The sequence below is a fragment of the Aulonocara sp. 'chitande type north' Nkhata Bay genome, linkage group LG17 (genome assembly GCF_057382095.1).
Source record: "Aulonocara sp. 'chitande type north' Nkhata Bay isolate Kocher_YH1m ecotype deep benthic linkage group LG17, A_spYH_male_GT1.1, whole genome shotgun sequence".
Classification (NCBI taxonomy): Eukaryota; Metazoa; Chordata; class Actinopteri; order Cichliformes; family Cichlidae; genus Aulonocara; species Aulonocara sp. 'chitande type north' Nkhata Bay.
Genome location: NC_141360.1, coordinates 34,808,405 through 34,831,719, shown reverse-complemented (window position 1 = coordinate 34,831,719; position 23,315 = coordinate 34,808,405). Strand labels below are relative to the sequence as shown.

Here is a 23,315-nt window from a genome sequence, read left to right as displayed (position 1 = left end):
TCCAATTTAATGGAACATACCTTTCAATGACAGCGTGTACCAGCACATCATCAAAGTGAAACTTCCAAAGTTCCGCTTAACTTGTTGCTGAAATAGTTTCTCGTTTTCAAGAAAATTGCAGTGTGCCAAGTCTCCAGAAGTGTATCAGGGAATCTTCCTGAAGGAAAAATTGCCACTTGCATACTTGTCTTTGACCGAAGTGAAGCCCTCACCCACTCCAGGGGGAACATGTGCTGTTTAGGAAGATATAAAGGAGTAATTTTATTACTCGGTACATCTCCCCCTCAGAAGCCATTTCATTTCTCCTTTCAGCCTCCACAGAAGCCTTTATTTGATCTCATATTCCCGAGTATGACTGCCTCAAACCAGTCAGACTCCGTTTATTTTCATTTGGAAAACACATTTAGCGTTGAAGGGATGGCAAAGGATTTAAGTGAAGAGCAGGGGGTTCTGGTGTGGAAGGGACTGAGGCGAGTTTCTCTATCACATGTTAATGTTCTCCTGCAGGGATTGTTGGGAGCCAAACTTTAGATTTTTCTTTCCCGCAGTTTCTAGCGGTGTGACTGCTTTCAGCGTCATCACGAATAAGCTTTCAAACATTACCACTTCTAGTCTCCGCACAAATACTTCCCTGCAAATAGCTGCTAAGTTTGCATCCATACAGTGAAATTGATACAGCTGGATACCCTTTACTCAGTGCTTTGAAATTGCAGATCATTGAAAAAGTGTGCCATTTATTAGGCAGCCCACTTAGGCAGCCCAGATGTAGCTGGTCACTTGAGAGGGAGACTTCCTCATAAACTCTGAGCCTTTACAGCGGGCACAACACCCAACGGTGGAGTCAAAATTAACCCGCAACCTTCCCTCAACTCCACATACTTGGCTAAATCCTGAGCCAGTGCAGCTGTCTGGAGGAGCCTGCACCTTATACACACAATTCCTAAAAAACTCTCCCCCTCTTCCTCATTTATCAGTGTTTCGGTCTGTCTCTCTGTCTGTGCCTGCAGCACCTATATCCTCTCCAGCCTGTGTCTGGTGACAGCATAATGAAAACATTTTTGTGAGAAGTGTCGTTTCAGTGCTCCGGAAGTCCCACTCACCTAAATAGTTCCTTCTCTATGTCTTGTCTGTCTTTTTTTGTATTTTTTTTTGTGCGTGTGGGCGAGTGGGGGGGTATTATAGCCTCCACTGGGCTCAGTTCCACACATTGAATTACCTCCAGATGTAATTCCTACTCCCCCCCAACCCCTTCACCCTCAAATTAGTGGCTAGTAAAAATTAGGTTTGAATTAGCCGTGGTGTGGAGAATATGAGAGTTTTAAGTTTTCCATATAATGAGTTTATTATTCTTTGCTAGAATGCCATTTTCCTGAATTAATTTGATCAGGTCTTTTTTTTTAAAGGTGTAATTGGTATCAAGTCGAATGGTGTTTTAGTCATGAATGGATAGCCACTATGTCAGCAGTGAACCCAGAAGGCTGAGGTAATCGGAGGTCTGTAAAGTCCACTTAAAAGCTCCACGTCACAACAGCTTCTGGGGATTATTCCCAAAAGTTTCCCTGTTATCTAATTCATGGTCAGCATCTAATTTTTCATCCGGCATGAAAGCATTTTTTATTGCTACTTGTGAGTGCATTGATGGGATTCCTTGGATGTTAGATAGCGGGTTGTTGCATAGCATATACAGGTGTTGTGCTCTTTTGACTGCCAGTGAAGCTTGTCTCTTTGCCATTCAACTGTGTAGCCGTGGTTCTGGGAATGATAATCTCTTTGGCAGAGCTGGAGCTGTGGGATCCTCAGACACTACAGATCACTGTCATAAATGGGTTTCAGATTCATCCCCTAACAGGAAATCTGAGTGCATGAGACGACTATTGAATCCCCCCCTCGCCTTTTTTTCTTTTTGGCCGTTGCTTTAGCTTGATGACATCTCAGTGGCCAAGAAGATAAAAAAAACAAAAAAACCACAACAACTCAGTAGCATGTACTTTTCTCCTAGTAGGAATCTAATTAAACCGTAGCTGCCTTTTACTATATGATCATATCTACTGCTGTGAAAAAAGAGAAGTTGTCTTCCATGCTCTATTCTTTCATCTCCTTCCAATCTGCTGTATAACAGGTAAACTGCTGTGAGCTGCACTTGCTTGTTTAAATTTATCCATCTCAGCTGAGCCTTTGATTTCAGCAACTCGTTTAATTCAAATATGTTTTTGAAGAAAAGCTATTTTTCTTTCTTTCTTTTTTTTAGAATTGGGGGTGGGCATCGGAGGCAGCTGCGGTGGTGGGGGAAAATAAGAGGAGGCACTGGAGGGCCAATTTAACCTGGAGTGTCTGTCGCTAGTCTACCAGCTCCTTCGCTTCAAGAGGCCCAGTTAGCTTGAACTGTCTGACTTCTGTCATTTCGATCTCTTTTTATTTTTCTGCTGTAATGTATACTTTAATTCCCGCCCACCTGCCGTCTGTGTGTAGCTACGGCGTCGGCAGAAGCAGCTGGAGGGGAGGTGCAGGTATCATTAAGCCTTTGAGAGGCACCAGCGGAACAGTGCAGAGTGCTATACGTGGCTCCTTGCAGCGCGTGTTGATATTTTTGGGCCCAGTGAATGCACAGCCTAGTTTATTTTCAATAGAAGCGATGGCTGGGTTTGGCCAGAGTGTCCCCTCCAGCTGCTTACTCGGGCTGTTGATATTGAGTCAAGCAAACACTCTCTCAGGGATGTCCTGTTGGGCACTCGGCCAGAGTTGCAAATGGAAGTCACATGTGGAGAATCCCAGAGGAAGGCGAAGAGGCCTTAATTCACACACATTACCAATAATAATCAACTGTGGCAGTACTGGTCTTACTGGAAGCAAAGCCTTTCATTAATCACTGATTTAAAAATGTTGTATTTCTTACAATAGCAGCAAACAAACAAAAGTCAACATATTTATTATGATTATTACTATGATTGCAACAATCGGGGACCCCTCCACCCCCATTGACTTCTCTTGTGTTTCTTTTTTCTTTTTCTTTTTTGGCTTTCAAACACATATGCAAATATATTTGGACACTGTCATTATCATCCACTTAATAGGCATTTCATGAGGGATTTTCTGAATGCACGGTGCAGGGCAAGTTGCCATGGATACCCCGGTGCTTAAGTACAGTATATTAAAATGGTGCTGCCTTCCAACCACTTATATAATCACCGGTCTGTAATGGTCTTTGCTCTGTGGCCATAAGCAACATATCATGTGATCAGCATTGACCAGGACTAGTAAGAGCCCTACCCCCTCATTATGCCTTATTTGGCTTATTCATTTCATTCTTTGTAGGCAGGACTTAGTGGAACAGGAATTATGCTTGTGGAACATTTATGTGACAACTTATGAAAGGACCTTGTGTGTGTGTGTGTGACATGAATTTATTTCTAAAAGTGGGAAAATTAAAAGAGGACATTTTAAACCTTATATTGAAAAGTCAGGATTATTGACCTCATATTACACGTGTATATAAAAATAACATATTCATTTTTTTTTCAATACAAGTGTAACATATGTATAATATAAATAGAAACTTGAGTTAACCATAAAGTCATAAATGCAATTTAAGGGCTCATCACCATCCCTGCTTAATTTATTTCCTCTGTGACAGTAAAATGTGTTTATAAAAGCCTTTACAGTCTCCTGCAAGTTCAATCTTGGCTGAGCACTTTCAGTGTCAAGTTGGAAGAATGTGCTTTGAGTAAACCAAAGTATTAAGACAAGCAAATCTTTTTACCTCTCTATAAAAAAGATTTTCAGAGGACTGACATATGAAAACCTTTATTTTTTAAATGCAAAGCTTTTCCTCTCCATAGTGGTGTAGAACTCAAAAGTTATTTATTTTTAAGCCAACGATTCCTGCAGTGGTAAGGCTGCCCTTGCTAGCGTGCTAGGTGATGAATAATGACGGGTGCTCTACCAATTGTTCCAGGTGGCGCTAAATTTCTGGGAAGTAAGACAACATAAATAGACTTACTGAAAGGTTTGAGAGAAATATACCTATATTACACTTGTAATCTCTGAGAAATCTTTGTGCTTGCCTTTTGTCCTATTTTTTTTTAATTTAAAAATTAGTGCATTATTTTGTAAATTCAATACATTTAGGCTAATACCTGTTAATAAAATTATAGCTGAAGATTGGCTCCTAGTAGCTGACCTTACAGCAGTGCATGTGCTTTTCAAGGCACACTTGACTTTGTCCCCAGTGCCAGTGTAGCTTTAATTAAAATAGTAGTGGTGTGTTTGTGTGCCTATAAACTATGGAAATTATAGCAGTGCTGGGAGATGGGAAGCATTTATTGCTATCATCAGTGTGGAGTTTGAGTGCGTTTCAGATGCACTGCTCCTCCACTGCTGCTGCTTTTGCCGAGGTTGGTAACCAGCTGCTGCCACCATCGCCCCTCCCCACTGTACCCACCACACATGTCTATCTATCCATCTCCCCCATTTTCTCCCTCTTTCCCCTCTCACTGTTCTGCTGCCACCACATCAAGACGCTGGTGGGCCTGTTTGTCTCTGTTGACCTTGGCAGCAGAAAGCACTGGAAGAAGAGACGTGGGGAACAAATACCTGAAGGGAGAAGGCACAGAATTGTCACAGAAGTGTAGAAACAGGCATAGCATTCCCCCTAGTGAGGCAAATGTTTCTAAGGCCAGGGGCCTCGTGTTTGTCTTTTCCAGTGGGGCACTCTGAGTAGTTTATTAAAGGGGCTGAAGGAGCTTTCTAGCCTGAAGCCCTTAGCGCTGAAAGAGAAATGGGAGAAATTACTGGCATAATGTGGATGCTTAGAGCAATTAACAGCAGTTGTTTAATGTTAGCCCCTTTTGACTCTCTCCGTCGCTGTCTCTTTTTTTTTTCTCTCTTGCTTGCTTTTCCACTCTTGTCATCTCTCTTTCTCTCGCCTGCTTCAGCTCCCACGGTCTCTTTCAGCCTGTCATGATTGTTTGGTGTTTACCTTTCCTGGTTCAGAGCTCAGACAGTTGACACTAATGAAAATGCTACCTTTTTTTTTTTTGGTCTGTGTTTGTCTCTTAATAATGATATCATACAGCTAAAATATGCTCCAACAGAGCCGGGGAGATAATGTGCTATTCAGAGGCTGTTAAATTATACCAGTGCGCCGCTCTGAGCTGTGAGTTCAAGTGGTCTTTACCCCGCGTTGGGGGCTACATCTTTACCTAAATAAATCTGTCATAGTTGCCCCAGGTGCCGCTCTTTAAAACAGAAGATTCTTGCACTCCCTATAACCTCTTGCGGCTGCCTGTATGCTCGCACATGTGTGTGTCCGTTAGTGTGAATTTAATTTTAAAGTTGCATCTGTGCCAGATTTAGATGTGTATTTGTGTTTGATTATGTGGCACAAACTTACATAGGCAAAGGAATAAATAAAAGTCCTCTCTTGTATTAAATCTCTCTGGCCCATGTGGCACTGCAAGCTGGTGGCAGATGGACTAGCTTTCGGCATCTGTTGTGTGCAGACTGGGGGCTTTGTACTCCTCTCTCCTGGGGAAGACCGAGCCTTTCTTCTTGCCAGTAGATTCCTGTCTGTTGGAGCGACTAAGAAAAACATCTGTGGCATGCAAGGGAGAGGGAGGGAGAAAAAGGGGAGAGAAAGAGGAGGAAAAAAATTGACAAAAAGATTGGCAAACACCATTAGCCCTAAATGTTCCGTCTCATTGCCTGTTGTGCGTTGTTTACAATGGGGGAAACACGTCAATACATCACACGCAGCACATCTGATCCCAGCCGAGACTCGTTCAGCTCGTTTCAGCTTTTGTCAGCGTCTTTAGCCGGCGATAGGGATTGGCAGCTTTTGCACTTCTAGTAATAGATACTGACCTAATTCATTAGGCTTCAAATATGTGAATGTAACATTTGTACAAGCACATTTTCTCCTTTTATCAAGTAGTAAACCAAGCCTTTAAACATTCTGGCTGAGGGAGAAAAGCTGTGAAATGTTTGTCAGCTTGTGTGTTAATTTTTTTTCTTTTTTCTCTCTGTATATCTTTTTATATTTCTTCCTTCCCTTCCCATAACTGTTTTGTTTGGCCAATCATTTACATTTAAAAATACCTTTTGTTAAGGTATTTATAACAGTTTTAATGATCATCTTAGAAAAATAGTAAGCAAGCATTCGGCATGTGGCGGTCTCGCCAGTTTTCAACCTTTTGTCGTCTCCCTCCCCTCTCAGATTCCTCCAGTACCCCCCCCCCCCCCCCCCCCCAATTTCTTTGCCAACTCTCGCCACCCTCCGCCCCCTCCTCTCTGCTCCCCACGACCAGCCCCCCTACCCCGCCGATCAAGCCACTGGTTTTTGTGTACTATTGGTCCTCAGGCGTCAAAACAATCCAGCGGGGCTGCCTGACTTGTTTTAATTAGGCAGCACTGAAACGGCAACTGTCTCTCAGACGTGACCAGGCAGAGGTGCTCTCCCCTCGCACTACTGTAAATACCGCTGTAAATACTTCTCTGGTGATGTCTTTGACAGTAAGCGTCAGCTAGTTACTCTACTTTTTTTTCTTCCTTTTTTGCCTCCACTTTCCTGCCGTCTGTTTTCCGCTACTGGCATTTTCCCCTTCTCTTCATTTTTGATGCACCGTAATGCTCTCAGGTTTCTGAGAATACTTCTTCAAATGCTTCTTACCAGGGAGAGTGGATTTCTCAGTCATTGTTTAAAAGGTAGGTCATTTTATCTGCCTCTTTTGGACTATGTAGGACTTCGTTTTGTGTTAACGTAGCAGTGCTTCGTGATGTCGTGTAACTTGGAAATACACGGCTGTGATATGGCTTAATTGTTTTTAAGTGCCCCGTGCACGGTATGGAGGCTACCGACTGCCGCTGAGCCCTTCACTAATCCCATTCAGACTCTTTGAATCCACACACACACACACACTTTGACATGCACACAATCGGAGCTGAAAGGAAAAGCACTAGTATAAAGCCAGACACACATACCTTTGCGGCGAGTGCACCTCTCTCTTCTCGTACTTCTGTCCCCCTCTTGTCTCAGCAATGCCGACTACACAGAGCAAAGGAGAGAGCAGGTCCGGCAGGTTGTGCGCAAGAGCGATAGTGTGTGTGCACTTGCACGAGGGAAAGAGAAAGAGAGAGACAGAGAGCGTGTGCTCAGAGAAGCAGATGTGCGATTAGAGCGAGAGCAGCGCGAGCCTCCCTGGTAAGCATGCAGGCGAGATGCAAGGGGAGAGCCGGCGAACATCCTGTGACGAGTCACAGCAGTCCCCGTGTGAAGATCCCCACACACTCTCACATACACACACTCTCTCAGTCATACACAGGACCCACCCACACGCAGAGTACCTGCACACACACACACACACACTTAGACATTTGCACACGGATGCACATGCTTTATTGCTACTTTTTGGAAGTAGCTGAGATAAATAAAAAAAACTTATCTCAGATTTATTTTCTAAAAATGCATCAAAAGCAGAGCTTTACCTAGTAATTGCGGTATTGCTCATTTCCACTAAACCGGTGAATGAAATGATTAAGTGGTGTTTTCCTGTAATTGCAAAATTTCATTATCTTCAGACTTAAAAAAATGATGGTCTAATTATATCCAGTGCGGAGAGAGAAAGAAGCCACCGTCTCTCTGTCATAAATTTCCATTTTGTACACTACACCCCCTCACCCACACCCCCACCTCCCTCCTTCCACACACACACATGCGCGCACACACGCATACACACGCCCTCCGCTGTCCCTCTCCCATTCTTTTCCTTCTCTCCCCCAACTCAAGCCTCCTCTTTCGGGCCTGCATGTCCGACCTGCACAAGGGCCCCCCGATCGGTAATTGCCCCGGTGACAACTGGAAATGATAGAATAATTGTCAGGAGAGGCGTCTGGGCTTTCTCTTTTTTTCCCCCTCTTTTTTTCTTTTTTTTTTTAATGGGGCGAGTGTGATTTAAGTATGCATGAATGGTACAGTGGTGGTGAGGTGGCAAGAGAGCGAGAGGAGAGGAAAGGAGAAGGGGGGAACTGGGGCGGGGGCTGTGTGGCGGGTGGCGAGAAGTGTAGGGGGGGTTGGTGGTGGGGGGTGGCTTGTTTATGATGCCATCCCCCATAAACACGGCTAAAGTGATGACACAGATAGTGTTGCCTCTTCACACGGTGACACCAGTCGACTTGGGGCCGTTGCAGCTAGACACCCTCGGCGGTGGCAGAGCCAAGTACTCTGTTCCTCGGTCAAGCTCTCTGGCACTTCTCACCTTCAGGTAAAAAAAAGAAGAAAAAAAAAAGTCAGGCAGACTGTCCATCCATCTATTTATCCATCAATCCATCCATCATTCATCCAGCCATCAATCCTCTGTCACCCATAGTCGACTTCAGGCTCTTGGCTGTGTTTAATGGTTGTATTTTATTGCCGGGCTGTGTCTCCTGCCTTCCCCGTTGGTCGTCCCACTGTGTAACCGTTCAGCCTTGGTCTGCGGGCTCTGTTAATCTGCTGCTTAATTAGTGTTGATGAATGGCTCAGTGTGTATGGCTGTGTGTGTGTGTGTGTGTCTATGTGCATGCGTACAAGTGAGCACGTGTGTGCTGGTTTTGGCTTTGTGTGTGTGTGTGTGTGTGTGCATGAACTTGCTGTGGTATTTTCTGCTCTTGTACTATTTGGATAGTGTGTGTGTGTGAGTATGTGTGTTTTTCAGATGTTGCTACTCGCTTGCTAAGCTAATCATTGATCATTAAAATCAAGAGGACAGTGATGCACCACTATGATTAAGCAGAATAAAAGGGCACAGCCACTCAATAACCTTTCATAAGCTAATAACAATCAAATATTAATCAGCTGCAGATATGTGTTCTGAGAGGGCAAAGCTGTTACTTGAAGTTTGACTTATTTGTTTTTCTCCCATCTCTCTGCGTGTGGAGGGGGAAAAAATCCCAAACTCTTTGGAGCAGACGTTTAGTTTGAAGAGGAGAGAGGTCACAAGACTGATAATTGGTGAAGCACTAATTATCTTTATCAAAGGCGAGTGGGATCATTTGTTTACTTAAATATTGATGAGGGTGAGCAAGGCATGGTATTGGGCTATTGTGGGCATATTATTAACATTTTATAGGGCTTTGTGCAGGAATGTGAAAGGGACTCCTCTTCATAATTTAATACCCTAATGCATAATGAGCTATGTGATTAGTTCACATGGAGAATTGGCCAAACTCCATTTTGAAGGCAGATAATTTACATTGTTCTCTAGAGTCTGGCATATAATAGGTTCTTTAGCGCAATAAAATTAAATGCTACACATTTTATATTTCAGCTTACAAATCCCCCTGGCAGTATTCAGTTTTAAGTCTTCTTTTTCTGTTTTCTTCTATTCCTCCCCAAAAAAGAAATAAAAAGTGGGGAAGTGAAATTTAAAATTGTTAGACTAAAACACATGTTTACCTACATGTTTTATTTAGAATGCACACTCACCAATTAACACTGTTCATTAGCAGAGCTGCGTTATTTGTTTTGAAAGTTTAACCAATCACTTTGTTATGCTAATTGTGATGTAATTTAATTTGAGTTCCCGTAATGATGATGCCGCTATTATCCACATAAATGATGCAGTTAAGCAGCACGGCCTCATTTGCATGTGCTTGAAGGGAGAGAGGCTGAAAGGAGCCGGCTCCCGTATCACTCCGCTTTAATTTTCCACCTCTGTTCACTGCTGCCCTTTGGGTCTTCGTGGCCTGTCACCGGCTATTGATGATCAGCACTTTTATCTGATTATTATTTTTTATTTTATTATTTTTTTTAATGACAAAGTGGCCTTTTATTTGCCTGCTAACAGATTTCTATGACTACAATCTGGGGAGATTAAGCGATCGAAATACGAGGCGTTTACAAAATGCGGATGAAAATTTCCCTGCTGATTGTATTAAACATTAAGGTAACAGTTGATTTGCGTGCGCACACCTGCATGGATGCCTTACTTTTCATTTTCAGTGTCTCTGTTTTGGCTGTTGGGGGGGGGTGAAGGCGGGAGGGGGGGGGGGTGGCTTCTTGAATTTAACATTTCCACATCAAAGTGGTTCTTTGTTGGTGCTCTGGCTTAATTTTTAATCTGTTGATTCCATCAGGATTTTTTTAGATTGGACATTATTGTGATGTGATTTGGACACTCAGGTATGTTTTATTTTAAAGCAGAGGTGCAGTCAAGCAGTCTATGCATACACACACTCAGCGGTCTCTGTATATATATATTTTTTCTTTTTTTTCATCCTAAGAGGAGCGGGATCGTTTCTTCTTTTTCTTCCGAGTCCCCAACCTTTCTGTGCAGAAAGTCCAACTAAGCCAAAGTTAAGGACATCTCATTATCTGTTTTGTCGTTGGCTAGACTTTAGTAATTTTCCTCAGAAGAGATGATTTTTTTTCCCCCCCTCCTTACCAAACCCACCTTTTTATGCTTCTAATTGGTTACATAAATCTTGTCTGGTATGAATGAGGAATGTTGCGGTGTTGTCAACTGCAATCTTCACCCTTATTTACCAATTCATTAAGATCTATCGATGCAGGACTGCTGAGAGGGAATGACAACATAAATCAGAGCTCGAGACATAATGGCCCTAATCAACCAGAAATAACTGGAAACGTCACAATGAGCTATGTCTCTGTAGCTGTGTCAGACGCGGCTGGCTCCCCTGCGCCTGTCCGCTGGATCTGTGGAGAGGAGCGGAGAGTCAGACCCATCCAACTGTCATTAGCTCCTCTGATTTTTCTCAGCAAGAACACCAGAGCAACGTGAAGAATTTTGTCCATTTACTTCTTTTTTTTCTTATCCAGTCCTTGCAATGTGTCAAAGCAGCTCAGTTTTGATCACTTACAGTATTTTCTGAGTGAAACACTTCCAGATACGATGTCTATAAATACAGTTAGGTCTGGAGTGCCTTGTATTCGCCGCGCACCTCCTCTCCTCGTGATAAAGATTATTGCACGAGACAATGAGGCCTCCCCTCTTTATAGGTCAATTAGCCCTGATTAGGTGGGCTGAGTTAATTAATGAAATTGGCAAATATGCAAATGAGAGCCGACTGATCGGGCTTTCGTCACTGTCTCGCTCGCCCACAGCGGCAGGGCTGTCTACAGCTTCAACAGAACGAGGTGCCTGATAGGTAACATGTAAATGATATGGGTCGAGCCTAAATGCAGGAGAGGACTAGTCTCTCTCCTCCTCTTTTTCCATCAGGGGACAAGCCGTGCTGCACTAATATTTCAAAGACGTGTGCATTTATTACTATACCACATAAATCTATTAATAGTAAAATATTTTGTTTATAATTTTTTTTCTTGATTTTTAATGAGATACTAGTGGATTTTATTTTATTAATACCAATGCTTGCCTTTCATATCCATTTATATTAGTAACTGGATAGCTGGTGTACAATGAATATTTTGCTATTATTATATTTCAGAGCTGGTTGCATTCACATAACACTAATTTGTATTAACGCAGTATCATTCCCACTATTCCTGAGTGCCTCTTGCATTTGAATCTAAAGAGACATTGTGCAGATTGTACAATTGAACATGCACTTTACACTCTTTCCTACGGTCCTCTTTGTCATTTTATTCACCCCTTTTCTTTCTTTCTTTCTTTCCACTTTCTGTTCTCCACTCTGACACACTCTCACACATCCATTCAGGGACACTTACATACTGTGGCAAATAGTCTGTCTTTTATCTTATTCTTTCTCATCTCTTTATTGTAAATAGAAGAGAATTAAGTTCTGAACATTCTTGACTGAATGTCTCCTATCACAGAACTACAATTTATTGTCAGCTCAAATGAAGAATTGAAATATGACTGAGGTTTTTCTCAGTGTAGGGGCTCATTGGACAGGAGATAACCACATTTGATTCCGTTGCTTTGAATAATGTTAATCCGGAAAAAAGCAAAGTCCATTATTCATATTCATCTCTTTTCATTTGGCCCCACTCCTGATTTTGTAAATATGATTTCTTCAGCTACCACCCCCACACCCCTTTTTTTTTCCAAAGCAATCTTTATTCACCAGTGAAGCACTTTTGAAATTCCTCTATCTGAGAGCAGAAACCATTACCATACACAGGTTTATAAGAAGTAGTCATTAATGCTCTTTTATGGTGGCCTTTTAGTGCCAAAAGGGAAGCTTTTAATTCTAAGGCACGGCAGCCTGGCTCTCCTTACTTAATCCGGAGGACTGGGTTGTGTCGAATGTAGCTTTCCAAGTGGTCGTTTTTCCATCTCAAACTCCAAACTCGCTACAAGAAGCTGTAGGTTGTAATGAATTGCTTGTGATGTCCCCCCTCGTGCTGTGACAGCTCACTGGCAGGGAAAAAAAACAACAATTCACACTGAGGTACAAACAGATATATGATCACAATCAAAGATTGTTTGAAGGCATAAAATTTGTAGATTAAGTTAGTAAACTTTTTGCCAGTCATTATTTAAAATTCAGTGATTTTTTTAGCATCGTTTTTTTCAGTCAAGCACATACGTGGCATTTTGATTTATTAAGCAATCTGAAGTATTGAATATGTGAGCTCTTGCCCTTGCCTAGTTACTTCTTTATTTTGTATGCATAGTAACTTATGGCAATGATGAATTAATTTCACTCAAGCACAGAATCTGTGATTATTTTAAATGGTAACCATATCTAGACTTGATCAGAGAGCTGTGAGGAGTCAGCAGACTGTGAAATGTAATTTCTATTATTATTAGATATATATTTTTTTTCATTCTGAACTCACACACCAAAAGAATTCCATCCAACCACCTGAAATGTGAACCGATAATGAACGGACGTCTGGGATCACAGATTTACCGGTCACTTTTTTTTCCTCCGCCCTTTCTTTTGTGTCATCCTAATGAAAATATTTTTTGCAACTCATGCATGTAGAATGTGAAAATGGATCTGTGTTTTAGATAGACACAGTGGAGAACATCCTCATGCTGAGAATGGATAGCCCAGGGACTCTGAACAAAAATTCCTCAGTGTTCCCCAGACTGTGTTGGAGCATTGGAGACAGCTGTGTATTCCCACTAGATGGATTGCCAGTGTCATAGTGTGTGTTTACTGCACATGATAGAGCGGGAGACAGGCCAGGTAATGAGGCTACATTAAGGGCTTTTAGAGCTCGCAAACAAAGATGGAGGGCTGCTTCTTTCCCCTTTAATGATAGGTGTGTGTTTTGTCGTGTATGTGCAGAACTGGGAGTGTGTGTGTGTGCGACTAAGGCAATGAAAGGCTCAATTTTCCTTACACCTTTGTTGTGTCATTTCTCCAAAGAAATCGGAGAATTTCTCCAGATTTCTGGGCCAAACGCCCCGTCGGGACACTTTCTCAGATTCCTGACGATGCAAGATTCAACAGTAAATATTTGCTATAACTGAAGAGGAAGCAAGCAATCGAGTGATTGTAGAGTTGCACACGAAATGAGACAAAAGCTGGAGTTGCTCTGAAGCTTTGCAAAATGAAGTGTCTTTTCTTTCTGTTGAACCTCTATCCTAATAGAAATGTTGGTGCCTTCAGCGACAGTAAATTTAGAGTGCTCAAAGCTATCTTCATCTCTTATAACCCAAACGCCGAGTATCACTGTCATCTTCCTTCCCAAAGCTATACGTCTGCAGAATTACCAGCATATTACCAGGTAATAACAGGCTTCCTCTTTGCTTCCGATCATGATAATAAGTGGTCTAGGTTCTCCCTCATTGGAAGATTATGGCTTGAGGAAATGGCATCAAATAGCGGGTGTGTTGAAATGCAGGACACCAATTTATGGATGTCAAACACACGTGCAGGCAAGCCGGCAGCCGGCAAGCCTCACTCATGCAGCAATAAAGCAGCCACATTGGAACGACGGCCTTGGCGGATATTGTAGCTGGAGGTGGCGTGGTTCCTTCCAACCCAGTTGGTTCAGGACAGGCTGAGCTGGGGTCAGGGCTGGTACCCCTCAGGGAGAGGGCACCGTGGTGGGCTCATGCACATATACAGACGCAGTCTTACATGCATGCTTCATACAGTCACGCCCCCAGGTGCAGAGCATTGTCACTCTCGAGTATTGTGCATGTGTTTGTGCGCACACACGCGTGTATGTGTGTGTGTGTGTCTATCTGTGACAGTTCCATCACCCCCACAGTCAGATCCACAGCTTGGTTGCCCGCTCGTCATTGCAGCCTGGCTGTGTTTCTAATTGACATTCTAATTGGCAGATTTGAATGCCGCCTTTAGATGGCTAATTAATTTATCTCACTGCTGTCATTAAGGTTAAAGCACCATCTGATCTCTGCGAATATACTTTGCATATATCTGCATTATCATTATGTTGCAGATTTTATTTTGGAGGAGGTGAGGAAGATTATAGCGTTGAGATTAAGCTGGCCATCTTATTATTTATGTATTCAGATTCAGATTTTTCTAACAGTTTTTTTTAACCCTTTTTTCTTTATTTGACTTTAACTTTTTATAAATAGTAATCTGATGTGAGCTCAGATTTTTCTTTTAAAAAAAGAGTAAAATCACATTGATTTGTTAATATCAAAGTAGCAATTTTCCTTGGATTTCCACCATAGTTTGCGTTGCATTCAGATGTTATTAAAAATCCTCATTTCCTCGTCTCTTATATCTTCAGGTTTTCCGAACATCCGTCGCCGGTCCAAGAAAGAAAGCAGGAAAAAAAAAAGAGAGATCCAAGCTCCATTAGAATGTTCATAAAATCATAGTAAAGGCAATCAGACAGTCTTTCTCTGAATATTTTAAACATTGGGCATGTAAAATTTATGCCTAATTTGAATACTTATTAGCCGGCTGATCTCGGCTGCAGCCTTGAGTTTCTTATGCTGAGATTCATCACCGGATTGGATGTCACATTGTGCCAGTCTCTCTCTCTCTCTCTCTCTACCTCCCCCCTGAAAACATCACCACCTTCCTCCCTCTCTCCATCCCACACCCTCTCTTCCTCTCGCACTCCTTCACTTTCATTCTTCTCCTCTGCCTTTCTTCGTCATCCCCCACCCTTTCTGTCTATCTCTGCCTTCTTTTACTGCGTCTCTCTCCATCAGTAGTGAGCGCTGCGGTGTTAAACAGGGGCCTGTTTGTTCACAAGCACGCCTTGTCCTGGCCTCTTCCCTATTTACTTGTGTCCCGGGCAGCTGTCGCCCTGCTCTGTGTAATAGCTCAGCCCTGTTTGTTCTCCCTGCCTAGATCCTGTTTATCCTGGCTGTGGACATCCTTTAAGGCCTGTCCTGTATCTGCCCCTCGTCAAACACTCACACATGCACACACACACACAAACACAGTGAAGGGACGTGTACACACTTCTATTAAAATGGTATTTACAGGCCAAAGAATACACACGGTACCCATGTGGGCTGGGCACAAATGCACACAAAAAAAGCGCATTCACACACAATCATTATCATTGTTTGTCCCTCTCTGGTTGCATATATATGGATTCAGTCGTGGTGGTGGTGGTGGAGAAAAAGAAGCTGTAAAAATATTTGTTTTAAAATGTAAAAAGTAGTAATAGGACTGGAAATATTGACAGCTTTTTAAAGCAAGGTTCCTCCATAAGAGAGTCACTATATTATTTTTTTTATTAAAAAGGGGTATATTTTTAAAAATTAATTGTCTCACATTATTTTTTCCCCATTTTAATTTTCAGCATTTCAGAATTTCTTTCTCCTGCACACAATTTGTGATTGCGGAGTGCTTAAGTTGTCTTTTATTTATTGTGAGAACTGATGTTGGCGCTGCTCTTCTCTGCCCCAGCGAAGGTACAGAGCATTAAATGCAGAGGATAATGATAAAACATTTATTACTGGAAAGAGAGGAGGTAATATGCATAATTTATGCTGTTTTTAGCACAATCATTAGTGATATTCATGATAGAATCCTTTCTTCATCCCTTTTTTCTTCTTCTCAATTTTTACCCAAGTTTTTCCATATCTAATAGATGCTGACAGAATTAATTCAATTTCCTATATTTATTTACACTTTTTAAAATGTGGTTTTGACTTGTAAATCTGCCAGCAGAAACTTTGATTGCCTCTCATCCACACCAGGGATATTTATTTTTTAAATGTGGTAAAATAAATGAATGTATAAGGTTTGATTAAAGAAGAGAGTGGAGAAAAACATGATTCAAGCCAATAAAATGAATTATGAGCGTTCTTTCTCTATGGAAGCCTGCGAGGCAGATTTTCTTTAGCCACAGCAAGGATGACAAACCCATTATGGTGTTCATCACCAGCCCTGCACCATGTGATTTGGTGCCGCCTCCTCCACCTCCTCCTCCTCTTCCCCGCCACCAAATTTTAATTTTGCATGATTAGCCTTGCGTCATTAGGCAACTTCATTCAGATGCGAAACACACGAAAAATCGGACAGCTTCCAGACGGCAAATATTTTAAGAGTGCCCTCGCTTCTGTATTTTCTGTCCGTGGTGCCTGGCCGTCCTCAAAGTGCAATGGAGATATTAAGAATTAAGCACATGTTATTTAAGAATCCCATATTTTATTTATTTATATATATATATATTTTGCCTTTAATTCCTACCAGTGTATTATGTGTTTTTAATAATGCAAATACTAATAAAGCAATGCAGGTGCTCTGATTTACAGCCAAATTTTAGTGGCTTTAAAACCACATTTAGATATTCTTCCCATTTCAGAAAGCACCAGGACATGCATCTCTTTGTATTGCTTCATTTACACAATGAATGCATAATTGCTCCTCCTGCATCCCCCCTTTCTCCTTTCCCCCCCTCCCTCTTCTTTAAATGCTTTAATTTGCAGAGGGGGACTGAGGGCTTGATAATGGAAGCGTAAAAAAAAAAAATAAAATAGGAGGGAAAAAAAGGGGGGAATTGTAACAAGAAGAGCCCTAACCGGTGCCTCTTAATCACTTCTAGGTTTTAAATCATGATGATGCAGGAGTCGGCCACAGAGACAATAAGCAACAGTTCAATGAGTCAAAATGGAATGAGCACCCTAAGCAGCAGCCAATTAGAGGCTGGCAGTAGAGATGGGAGATCAAGCGCTGGTGACACAAGCAGCGAAGTAAGCACAGTCGAGCTGCTGCATCTGCAACAACAGCAGGTAAGTTGTGTTTCTCCCCGTCTCGTCTCTCTTACTCTCTCTCTCTCTCTCTGCCGCTCTCTCTCCCTCACACACTCCGTTTCCCCCTCGCTCTACCTCTCCGCTCTGCTGTGCTCTCTTCTCAGGCAGCGCTGGGGTGTTCTACATAGGCAGGAGGCACAATGAATTATGTTGTTTTGTGTATGTGTGTGTGTGTGTGTGTGTGTGTGTGTGTGTGTGTGTGGCATTGTTGTTTTTTAGGCATGTGGAAAACACATTGTTTATATAAGAGGCTGTTTAGGTTGTTGGTAAATGTTCTCGGCAGTTTGTTGTGCTGACAGCGTGCTCTGCTTGAAGCTGCTGCCTCCAGATGATGCTCAGGGTGTTTTGCTGCTACTGTTTTAGTTTAGAAATTCAGCTGTTATTTTTTTATTTCATGTTTTGCTTAGTTTTTTTCCACTAGCATTTGAATTTGGGAATATATTGGGGGTTGTTGCTGCCCTGTGAGGCCATGTGAGAAATGTAGTGCGTGTGTGTGAGACAGAGAAAAAGTGCATGACAGAGGGAGAGAGGACAGAGAAAGAGAGAGCGTGTTGGAGCATCAAACGGACCAGTTTGGACAGGGAGAGTGTGTATCTGCGCGCATATGCATGGGTGTGTATGTCATGGCTGCGCTGTATCCACCAGAGGGCCTCCTAACTCGCCACTAGTTGGAGGCTCTCACACAGATGCAGACATTCTAACCACAGACCCACCAGCAGGAGAGAAACCTTTGACCGGGACGCTTTTGATTTATAGCTTGCAGTCTCCGATCTTCACTTCCCTTCAACTAGCAAATACTTTAGATGTACTTTTTATAGTTTTTCCATAGTTTAGTTATTTATTGTATCGATTTTATTAAATGGCGCTTCTTAGAGGCACCGCTGATCACGAATATTTGATGCCTGCTTTTTTTTCCCTCCCTGCCAACACATGTTTCATTGTACCGCTGCTATTCATCTCAGTCACAGCAAGTTGAGGGTGAATTAACTGCAGGGTGCGGGGGGAGGGTGGTGGAGCGGTTGGGGGGCAGGAGTTGTGAAAGTCAGTCGCCAGCAGAGTAAAGGAGTCAAGTGTCTCTCGTGTCTTTTCACGGTGAATGATGGCTTTGACAGTTTGCCAAAAGAGCAGTGGGAGATTAGGTCAGAGGGCCATGCTTTGGGGTAGATGGAGGACAACACCGCGGGTTTTGTAATGATGCGTGCTGTCCTTTGGGCTAATGGTGAAATTTTCATGCGAGTGTGTATTTGTATTTATGTGAATTTTTCTTTTCTTCTTTCTTTTGGTGGCAACTGAAGCCCTGTGGTCAATTTGGCGAGGGCGGAACAATACGTGTCGATGAGTTTCTGCATGTGTGTATACGGGCTATTCAGTGTAGCAAAATGAAGCTTGTCCTGGAGCACGCCCCCCCCCCCCAAGTCCACCATCACCTCTTCTGTTCCCCATAAGCCCCATACCATCCAAACACCCATTCTCCACAACCCTATTCACCCCTGCTGGTGGCTTCAGCTGCATTATAGCACTGTGGCCTCATCCTCCTGCTTTATCACCACTCTGCCACTCTTCCTACACACACACGTATGATTGGGGTCAGACCTCTCTTTCTCTCAGGCATCACTCGTGCATTTGAAGATGTTGGGTAGATTTCGGTAATTCTCTCTTCTTTTTCTTGACAAATTAATGGAAAAACCACCACAGTGCCCTAGTAAGGTGTTGAGCGCCCATGTGTGACCAGAACACCTCTAAGGCACCTTGACGCAGATTCTTCAAGTTTCTGAAACTCTACTGGAGTGATGGAACACCGTTCTTTTAAAAAGATATTCCCTTTTCTGTGTTTTGATGATGGTGGTGAAGAGCACTGTCTGACATGTCATCTCTCAGAGGTGTTTAATCGGGTTGAGATCGAGTGGGTTTGAAGGCCGTAGCATGTGATTCACATCAGATTCATACTCAAACCACACAGTGAGTCCTAGTGTCCTTTGAAACAGAGCACAGTCATTATGGAAGAGACCATTCCCATCAGGAGAGAAATCCTAAGATAAAGGTGATCCCTGAGAAAACTTTGAATTGCTTTACATTTCATGTTATATGTTTTAATTTATTAAAATTGCAATCTGAGCAGTAGATTTAGAGATATTAGACTGTGTACTCAAAATGTAATTGAAAAGAATGGATAAAAGTGTGTCTGTCAGTGAAAATGAAAAAAAGTGCCGTTAAAAATTTTAAAAAGGCCACAGCACTGAGAGGTGGAAAAAAAGCAATGTAAGCATAAGGTGTCTAGTTAAGTCTGTGAGATGGACATACGGCTGAGAGCTGTGATGGTGTGCGGTTGGGGTTGGGTGGGGGGGTATGACAGTATGCGCCTCGTAAAGAGGCCAGCCCGAGCCTTCTCCCAACCCAGAGAGAGACACATTGAAATGAGCAGTCCGGCTAACAGGTCTCTGGAGGCTTTTTAAAACAGGGGCCCTGTGCTGTTAACTTCACACACTTCCTGTGGTGTGCTCACACTGCAAGCACAGTTCAACAAAAGGATGAGGTTAGATTTAAAAAAATATATATTTTATATATACATCTGTTAGCACTGAGCACTGCTGCTTTTGTGTGACGGATGTGATATTGACAGGCGTATATGCAGCATGGACCCTGTGTGGCCATATACACATGCATCCATATATGCTTGCACTTTTTTTACACTTCAATGCAGCTTAAAAAAATTTCTATCCACGTTTGCTCCGAGTCCATTTTGAAGGAATGCAGTTGAATGTAATTTTCCACCCACATTTGGAATGACATTGAGTGGTCCAGTGGGTATAGAAGCTGCAGCCTCTCATCACGCTGCTGGGGGGATGATTAATAATAAGCACTGATGAATTCTCCACTGTCCCTATGGGTTCTGCCATTACCTAGCAGCTCCAAAATACCACCTGCAGCTATAATTAGAAAAGCAGCATCTTCAGGTCTCGACACCTTAGATTCGGCCAAAGTCTGTAAGATCAAGATGAAGTAATGCACACAGTTTTTCCACATCCAGATTTCAAAAGTTGAGATTTTCCTTTAATAATAATCCACTATTATTTCATTTAAGATAAAGTGAATATCTTTTACAAATTTGAATGTCTTTCGTTTTTATGCAGGTCATTGTGTTCAGTGTAAAAGCCACACATTTCGTTATCCAGCTATCTGAATAATAACCATTGTCACAATTAAATTTCCAGTCCTTAATTTCTGTCAGGGTTTCATCACCCCGTTCCCAAGGTTGTCTAAATAGACCTAATTTGATTTGAGATCACAGATTAGATACCCACTGTATCTGATTGCAATTTGCCAGCTGCAGATATGTATCAGAGCAAATGATGAATGTTACACAGCTCTAATTGCTATGCAAAATGATCACTATAAAAGCTCTCTTGTAGAGCAAAAAAAAAATGTGCTGAGCTCATAGTAGCAATCTATTTGTCATTGACCGGAGTTAGCTTTATGTTTTAATAGTATATGCTGCCAAGTATGTACATGGAAGTCATGCATCGATCTTTGGGTCTGTAACATAATGCCCTATAATGAGCCTGTTAGTTGATTACAGTGTTCTGTAGACTTAATCCTGCCAGGGTTATCAGTGGGATTGATGAGCCAATGCTCAGAACTGCTGCCCTCCTTTAAATGGGCTGAGTTCCTACAGTAGGAAATATATTGATATTCAGAGCAAGATGGAGGCACGGAAGGCTAATGTATTATGGTTGGGTCAGCCACTGTAACCAAAGACAGCTGTATGAACAACCACTGCGATCTGCTACTAGTCTAAAGACTTCACTCATTAAAATCCAGTATAATTAGAAAATGCTGGCTTCATATTTTTGTATTTTCATAAACCTGCTCCTGTGATTTTTTTTAAATTAATTATATTTTCTTTTTTGCATGCAATGTGCTTTCTGCTTGCATGCCTCCTGGCCAAATATTTATTTTGTGCAAAAGGTGCCACTTACGGCTGACAGAGGCAGAGTTCTACATGTTGGTAAACTGGTTAGGTATGCGTTTTACCGTTTTCCTGAGGCACATGATGCAGCAAAATGCAAACTATCCAACCCCATTTAAATGAGTGCAGCATTTTGACATAAATTACAATAAGTGCGCCAAGGTGCCATCTTACTTCTAGGCTACCCCTGTCGCTACACAAGAGCTAGGCAGTGGTCCAACTTGAGAGTGACAGCAATTAACCTGCCTTCCTAGCTGTTTAGCTGGAGGAAATGGAAGGGATGAGAAATCTGACAGCAAGTGATGGGTAGTATTTAGGGTTTAGGGGCAAATTAAATTCTCCCCAAAATGAAAGTCATTAGGGAGAAAGTTACCCCACAGACAAAGGACAAAATGACAATGTGTGTGTGTGTGTGTGTGTGTGTGTGTGTGTGTGTGTGTGTGTGTGTGTGTGTGTGTGTGTGTGTAGGTGTGCACGCTCTTATTTGACAGACATATGAGCTCATCTTCCTCTTATAACAACTCAAGTTTGTTGTTTAGTATAAACTGGGTACTGACACACAGTCTTCCCCTACCATCCCTTCCCATAAACAAGCCTCGAGCATCTTTCTCTCTATGCCCTTCACCTGCCTCTCTGTCTGTCTCCTTGTACTGTATTTGAGAAGCAAGAGAGACACACACACACACACACACACACACACACACACACACAGACAAACACGCACATACCTAAGATGCAAATCTGGGCTTTGCCCTTGAGCATAATTTAAAGGCCTAATCACCCAGACTGTCCCTTTGGATGGAATAGGGAAGGAGGGAGGGGAGGATGGTGTCTCTCATTTGCACCCTTACACAAAGAAGCTCATTAGGTTTATCTTTCAGGCCTGAGATTGCCCCACTCAACTGTGTAAATAAGACACTGGCCCTGGCCTGATGCATCAATCACCTCTCAGGACAGGAGAAAGACCTCCACTGAAATATGAACGATTTCATAAAGGAGCCTTTTGTTAACCATCATCGTCTGTGTGAAGATAAGGTTTTTCTGTAAAGGCAGGAGAAGCATTAGGAAAGCAGCATGTACTATATGTCTTTGTAAAATTATTTCCCCTTTCAGCGAAAAGGCAGTTCTTCTCTGGCAATCCTTGTGTCTGACTTATTTACAATGAAAGTCATCCTTCTTTTTATTTCAAGCCTGGCTATCAGCAGACAGTCCCCACAGAATAGTACATACAGGCCTGTGACATATAGGCCTGTAGTTTCCCCCTTTGCGATGACACTAAAGATATAGGATGTGAATGACAGCATAGCTGCTGTTTGCTCACGCTTCCCCAGACAAAACACAGTATTATTCTATTATCTATCTAGACACCACCTCTTCCTCCAACTCTCCCTCTGTCTCCCGTTCTCTGCCTTTTCCCCCCCTCCTTCTTATTCTTCAGCTCGCAGAAACCTGGCCTGTCCATCTATGTTTAAGACACATTACATGTGGCCTTCTGGAATTTACAGTGGCGCTCTCCCAGTAACTCCATTTCGTGCGGGTGTCCCTTGAGAGCATGGCGAAATGTCAAGCTGCAAAGCTTGAAAGAGAGACGAGGAGAAAGGGACAGTAAGAGAGCAGGGAAAGCAAGCGATGGAGGAATTGAGAGGCGAGGATGAAGAGAGATAGTGGAAATCTGCTGGAAATAAACACTTACGGGCATCTTATCCTCAAGCAGTTGCAGTAAGGTCAGATGAGTATACGGGTTAAAGGTGGCACAAGAAGAAGAAAACAGATCCTGCTCTGTGTGTGCACGTGCAGGCTTGCGTTTATATGGTTCACCACTAAAAGTTGACTTTAGTGTAACTGTTTATTTTCTGCTAAAAAAAAAAGAATCAAGAAAAGAGTTAGTTTGAGCTCTGCAGCATTCATGTCAGATCAACTGATTTCAGCGCTGGTTCGAATCAAATGATGGCTCAGATGATACCTTTCAAGTCATCCAACTGACAGATGGTAAATGGTAAATGGCCTGCATTTGTATAGCGCTTTTCTAGTCCCTAAGGACCCCAAAGCGCTTCACACTACATTCAGTCATTCACCCATTCACACACACACATTCACACACTGGCGATGGCAAGCTACATTGTAGCCACAGCTGCCCTGGGGCGCACTGACAGAGGCGAGGCTGCCGGACACTGGCGCCACCGGGCCCTCTGACCACCACCAGTAGGCAAACATGGGGTTGG

General features: G+C 42.5%; 1 protein-coding gene and 1 long non-coding RNA gene across 6 annotated transcripts in view; one reads left to right on the top strand and one right to left on the bottom strand.

Moving 5' to 3' along the window:
* Positions 1-23,315, top strand: part of foxp2 (forkhead box P2) — a 102,974-nt gene that overhangs the window by 25,733 nt on the left and 53,926 nt on the right. For 2 of the 5 annotated variants that reach the window (XM_086268165.1, XM_086268164.1), the window contains one exon: positions 16,919-17,105. In XM_086268165.1, the coding sequence (XP_086124291.1) occupies positions 16,929-17,105 (177 nt within the window). In that variant the 5' untranslated portion in view covers positions 16,919-16,928. Of the gene's footprint in view, positions 1-6,318; positions 6,700-8,160; positions 8,256-16,918; positions 17,106-23,315 lie in introns of those variants that run through there. The other 3 variants (XM_086268166.1, XM_086268167.1, XM_086268168.1) reach the window with 3 other exon arrangements.
* LOC147310461 (uncharacterized) lies at positions 4,463-7,216 on the bottom strand. Its single transcript, XR_015125584.1, has 3 exons — positions 6,976-7,216; positions 5,390-5,590; positions 4,463-4,590 (listed from the first exon to the last, which is right to left on the bottom strand). It is a non-coding gene; the product is annotated as an uncharacterized LOC147310461 (long non-coding RNA).